Genomic DNA, 6,687 nt, shown 5'->3' with positions numbered 1-6,687 from the left:
GATTTAAAGTCTTCGGCGGCGCGGGGCGAGGGTAAGCACCGCAGCGGCGCCCTACAGAGGTGGGTGCCCCCCTGCGGCGCTTACCCCGCTTACCGCATCGGCACGGCCCTGATTCCACTCCACTCATTATTTTATATACCGTTATCATGTCTCCCCTCAGCCATCTCTTCTCCAAGCTGAAAAGCCCTAGTCTTTCTTCATAGGGAAGTCGTCCCATCCCCGCTATCATTTTAGTCCCCCTTCGCTGCACCTTTTCCAATTCTACTATATCTTTCTTGAGATGCGGCTACCAGAATTGAACACAATACTCAAGGTGCGGTCACACAACGGCATTATAACGTCCTCACACCTGTTTTCCATACCTTTCCTATAAGCATTGTTTGTGTATATTAGCTCAGTTGTGTATATCGAAAGTATATAAACGGCCAGATTCTATATAAGGCGCCTGAAAAATCCATGCGGCAAACATTTCTGCCTAAGCGTATTCTATAAATGGCACCTAGATTTAGGTGCGGTATATAGAATATGCTTAGCTGATATCACAGGCGCATCCATTTACACCAACGAAAATGTGACGTAAAACCCTGCACATAGATATACAATGCAGTGGGCCTTATTCTATAACAGTGCATGTACATTTTGGAACGCCCACGAAATGCCCATTTCCCCGCCAATAACTACGCCCATTTTTGTCTGCATGCATTAAAATTTAGGTGCAGTGCATTACAGAATACACTTAGAGATTTGTGAATGTAAATTTTAATTTTTACCAATTAGTGCTCATTATTGATTGTTAAGTACTGCTAACAATGCTGATTGACTTGTTAAGCCAATTAAATTACACGCGTTGTTCTAGAATATGCTTGGAGTTTTGCACAGAACACTAGGCGCGATATATAGACTCCTATGTTTTATCCTGAAGACGCTGTATAAGCAAAACACCGTCATGTGTAGAGGGCATCTGAAGATTTAAAGGTGACTGGACTTTAAAGGCTGTATTTCTGAGGGATTAACATTACATATGGATTAAGAAGCATGTGGATTTTTACACATTTTCACTTTATGGACACTGGACCACTAAAGTCACTCAACAGCAAGTTTTTTCATCACACTGGAAGGATAATTTTCTTGCTTATATGGAAAGTACTATAAAACCTTCTCTTGTCATTATATAAATGTCATCTAAGCAATGTCAGTTTGCAAGTGACAATACTATATCTTAGCACTTTTCACTTATATTTCTATATTAATAAGTAATTAACTAAATTTTGTAATGTGATTTTCATTGTTAGTTAGTTGTTAATTAGTTAGTTAGTTGTTTTTCAATAATAAGTCTTCTTATTTTATGTATTTTTTGTATTTGGATGATCTTAAGGTGGCCAAACAAGTAGAAAAGTCAAAGGCAAAAACTAGGATGCTTGGGTACATAGGGAGAGGAATGGCCAGTAGAAAAAAGGAGGTGATGATACCCCTGTATAAGACTCTGGTGAGACCTTATTTAGAATATTGTGTACAATTCTGGAGACTGCACCTTCAAAAGATATAAACAGGATGGAGTCAGTCCAGAGGGTGCTTACTAAAATGGTCAGCAGTCTTCATCATAAAGCATATGGGTACAAGCTTAAAGATCTCAATATGTACTGTATACTTTGGAAGAAAGGTGGGAGAAGGGCCATATGATAGAGACATTTAAATACCTTCACGTCATAAATGCACAGGAGGCGAGTCTGAATTGATAGGAAGCTCTGGAACAAGGGGCATAGGATGTAGGGGAAAGGGGACAAATGCAGAAGTAACCTGAAGAAATACTTCTTCACGGAAAGGGTGGTAAATTTGTGGAACAACCTCCTGGTGGAAGTGGTGGAGACAAAAACAGTATCTGAATACAAGAGAGTTTGGGACACGTACATAGGATTTCTAAAGGAGAGGAAGGGATAGTAGATAGTATGAATGAGCAGAGTGGATAGGGCATATGGTCTTTATCTGCCTTAATTTTTCTCTGTTTCTATGTTTCTCAGTCACCTGTGCTCCCTTCTATGACATCTGACCTATAGGAGCAGGGCTGGAAAACAGATATTCTGTTCACAATTCGGCCCCGAATAGTGCCCTGAATACTATTAGTATTTGGCCAAATAGTGATTTAAAATTCAAATACGAATAATCCAAGGCTCTATTGTGCTAACTCCTATTGAAATAAACACCTGATCTCTGATTTCACATTGCTTCTTTTATTATTTGTATTAAAGCTCAATGCTCATTATTCATATTTGGATGAATAATATTTTTCATTATTTGTATTCAGCTGAATAGTAAAGTATACTATTCGGTACAGCCCTATGGCTGCCATTGAGTTTAAATTCAACACTGTCTGCTGGGTTTTTACTTAATAGTTATTAAATATATGCATTTTGGAAACTTTTTAGCAACTCAAGGTGCTTCCTAAAAACTCAAATGTTTTTAAAATCTATCAGTAAATCTTTATAGTTGGAAAATATTTCTTGTTTGATTGACCATCTGTATTACTATAGCATTTAACCTGAGCAGCGGCAGATCTCCTTTACATGGCACACATGATCACAGCCTGAACAGAGGCAGGGATGCTTTACACAGAACATGATAAAAGCTTAAGCAGGTCTCCTTGACATAGTACACATGACAGCTGGAGCACAAGGCAGATTTCCTTTAAACAGCATATATGATCACAGTTTGAGCAGAAGGCATGTCTCCTTTGTACACAATCATATCCTGAACTGGAAGTAGGTCTCTTTTAATAAATAAGCTCCTTTGGAAATTAATCACACATAATCAATTTGAGACTGGGAAGGTTTCTTTCTTCAAGTCTGCAGCATCCTGCTCCCATCAACATATAAAAGCGCAAGAGTTTTTTATTTTTCAAGTAGACTTCATGAAATTTGCTCCTCACACAAAAACCAACTAGGTCTCATGTAATAGAAACTTTCAGAAAATATTTTCCCTGGGTGGTTCATGCAGGATAGGAGCACCCCTGGCTTCATCTAGACAAGGCTATGCTTCTTTCCCAAAATGGCTACAGTCTCGGGGTTGGGATGCTGATTTTGGCTTGAAGATGAGTTTTCAGAGCTGTAATCCACATTGTCATACCTCTGACTTCTTTCCTGAGGATAGCAGACATTGCTGGTGGATGGCTTCTGGTACTTCTCTAGGAGGTTTGTGTCCAGCTGGCATAGCTGCCACTTCTTCCTGATTTCAGCCTGCACCTGAGGGAAGACAGAAGGGAGAATAAGGAAAAGGCAGCTAACTCTGGGGTGGGGGTCTCCAAAGAGCCAAACATCGGGCTTGACTCCAGGTCTAGAAATGAAGGTGTAGATATAATTTATCAGGATTTAACTGAGTAGGAAGGCTCCTACCCAATTAAATCCCACTGAGAGGCTCTACTGGATAGTGCCACTGATTATCAGCACAGACGGCTGCTGCACTATTCAGTTAGTGCCGAGGTGGTCCAGGTGTGGAGTCAGGGCAGACCTGAGACTTATCTGGTTAGCAGGAATTTTCAATCTGCTAACCTGGAAAGTCCTCAGATAAAGTAGGGCAGTAAAAAGGCAGCCCTAACTTTATCCAACAGGTTATCTGGGTATTGGTCTGAATATCAGCTGGTACCCAAATAACTTCCAGTAAGCGGTCAGTACTCTGATATTGAATGCTGGTGCCCGGATTAAAGCCGGCTTTGAGTATCCAGGTCAAATTCAGCCACTGGTGGTCAGAACCTTTAAAAATGCTGACCTCTGCTAGCTTAATAGTAGGAGGAAGTGGTCAGCTCATATCCTTGAGCCACCGTTATACTGAAACTGCTTCAAATGTTTACATTGGCACACTCATCAGTTGCTCCTGTACATACACTCAGTGTGATTTTATAATGATTATTTATTACTAAGATTGAATTTGTACTTGTGTATATCATATTATAATTGTAAACTGCTTTCATACCTTGTTATGCAAGGTGACAAAATATGTGAATAAATGAAACCAAACTCAGCCACTCTCTCTCTCTCTCTCTCTCTCTCTCTGCATATACTTGTTATATAAGGTACCAGAGACAAAAACAGACAGACAGACAGACAGACAGACACACACACACACACACACACACACACACGTACACATATGAGACAGAAGGAGAGGTGGAGAGATGGCTTTCAAGAACAATGTCAGATGCATATTTAAACTAGCCATTAATAATGACAAGGAGATCAGACAGTCTATAAATGATACACCCACAGCAGTATGCAATTTTTCCACTTGGAGCCATACCAGCCTGTGCAATCTGGTATAGGGGGTAATATAATTGCAACATGCCCAGCTAAAAGAAGGTATGGTTGCTTCATAGGACCAATGTGTTACATACCTCCTTATTGATAAAGCAGTACAGCACGCTCACCAGTAATCCCTATGAGATAAGAGAAATAGATAAGAGCATGTTACTTCCCTCAAGATAAGAACTGTGACCAGAGCGGAAATTAATAGTGAGGCGGGCTTTGTTGTGAGCTCTTAGATGGGAAAGTGACAACCATCAGCCTCCATCCATAGGGCTGTTTAGTGCCAGTGTTGTTTCTTTATTTAATTAAGTTCCCTTCTATATTGGTGTGAGTGTTTTTAAATTACTATCTATTCTAAACAAAGCTAGAGCACTTTTTCTTTTAACATTGTATTTCTAAACGGCTCTGACATGTTTATTAAGAGCAGTTTCAGGTTTGATATACCGCTCATATGGTTCATGGTTTATACTATATTGAGCACAAGGAACGTCCCAGGTACACTTCTTCTGATGCCATCTTTGTCGCTCAGTGTGACCTTCAGCACATCTCTTGCCCCCCTGTATTCATACTTGAGTTGTACCATTGCCAACTGGCTCCCAGCCATCAGAGACTCTGAGTGTGTCTTGGTTTTACTCCTTGTACATCTATGGATTTGTAGTTCTGATCTCCCATAAGATAAGCAGAAATTACACATCCCTACCAATTGGTAGGGATCAGTTAATTATTCTCCAGCACTACCAGAGATAGCACAAGGAAGAAGTCATGAGATTAAATGTCAGCAGGGATATTTAAAGAACTTTCAACTTGTGAATGTGGATTAAATGCTGGAACAAGTTTCTCAGGGAGGTGGCACAACTTTATTATTGGAAACTTTAAGAGCAGGTCAGATGCATGTCTGTCTGGCACAGTTTAGGAATGAAGACGGAGCAAACATGATGATAAAAGAAGCAGGAGACTTTATTAATAAATAAATAAATAAATAAATAAAAAGGACTAAAATACAAGCTGATGCACGCCACCTCCTTCTCTTACACAAGCACGCAGTTATGGAATGCATTACCCATAGACCTGAAAACAACTGACGAAATAACTATCTTTCGCAAATCACTAAAAACGTATTTCTTCAACAAGGCCTACAATGAGAACCCACAGCCACACTAATCCACTTCACCAACCCATTCAGCTATGAAAGCACACCTTCTACAAAATACTCTTAAATCCCTTCCTCTCCTTCCTTCCCTTAATTAATCTCTACACAATACTAATTATACCTGATATACTGGATTAACCATGTTAACAATACTATGTAAGCCACATTGAGACTGCAAATAGGTGGGAAAATGTGGGATACAAATGCAATAAATAAATAAATTTAAAAAGTGTACCCCAAACAACCATATTTCACCCAGTAAAGGCTGCTTCACGGGCAAAACGTATTGTTAAAACAAATAAAACCAATACATAAGTACAGTGAAATCATATTCAAACAAAATCCTAATATGATGAATAAATAATATAAAATGTTATAATGAATTAAATAATAATAAAACAACAAAAAAATAAATATAATAAATAACTGAATAAAATATTAAATAATAGTGACTAAAAGCAGCATCTCTTATACATGCAAATTCACATACTACAGTGATAAACAAAAAAAGTGTGTGTAGGGACCAAAATTTATTACATACCCTTATGGTGTGAGTCTCTCTCTTCACCATAGGCATTACTGCAGAAAGGAAGAGTATTAAAACAATTGTTCAGTCTCAGTCTCATTCATATATAAAGTGCACAAACTTAAGAAACGTCTTAAAATATATATATTAAATAACTTTTTTAAAAAATGAGCTAAAAGAACCCACTTACCAGGATGTCCAATCTCCAGGAGGGTCACTGTTCAAGCAGCATTTGGTGTGTGTGACTGGAATTTCTCCTTAAAATAATTCTAGGTCACATGACACAGTGGCGTAGCGAGGGCAGCTGACAGCCGGGGTGGGTCGTTGCTGCTCACCCCCCCCCCCCCCCGGGTGCAGCACGGCTCACCCTCTCCCCTCCGGAGCGCACCCTCCCCTCTCCGGAGCGCGTACTTACGAGGGAAAGTGGCGAGGGATGGGTGGGAGAGCCGAACCGCCCCGAGTGCATGTCACTGGGAGCAACCTGTTCCGGGGCAGAGGGAGCAGGGAACCAGCGGAGCCGACCCCCCCCCCCAGCGGTGTGCACCCAGGCCGGACAGCCCCACTGCCCCCCCCTTCCTATGCCACTGCCATGACATACACACAGCTTTGCAGCAACTAAAGAGTAGCTCATATTTTAAAACAAAACAAAAGTGGGTAAAATCAATAAGGTACATTAAAAAAAACACTAAAAAAATGCCATGCATTCCACCTATGTGTTT

At 40.1% G+C, this 6,687-nt stretch overlaps 1 protein-coding gene across 1 annotated transcript in view; it reads right to left on the bottom strand.

The window, feature by feature from the left end:
• Positions 1–2,266: 2,266 nt before the first annotated feature.
• Positions 2,267–6,687, bottom strand: part of GIPR (gastric inhibitory polypeptide receptor) — a 246,513-nt gene continuing 242,092 nt past the window's right edge. The window contains exons 14-15 of the mRNA XM_030219790.1: positions 4,382–4,423; positions 2,267–3,236 (exon numbers count right to left, since the gene is read on the bottom strand). Coding sequence (XP_030075650.1) covers positions 3,015–3,236; positions 4,382–4,423 — 264 coding nt within the window. The 3' untranslated portion in view covers positions 2,267–3,014. The remainder of the gene's footprint in view (positions 3,237–4,381; positions 4,424–6,687) is intronic.

This window comes from Microcaecilia unicolor, chromosome 11 (genome assembly GCF_901765095.1).
Source record: "Microcaecilia unicolor chromosome 11, aMicUni1.1, whole genome shotgun sequence".
In the NCBI taxonomy this organism is placed as follows: Eukaryota; Metazoa; Chordata; class Amphibia; order Gymnophiona; family Siphonopidae; genus Microcaecilia; species Microcaecilia unicolor.
This window is presented reverse-complemented; position numbering and strand designations above follow the sequence as displayed.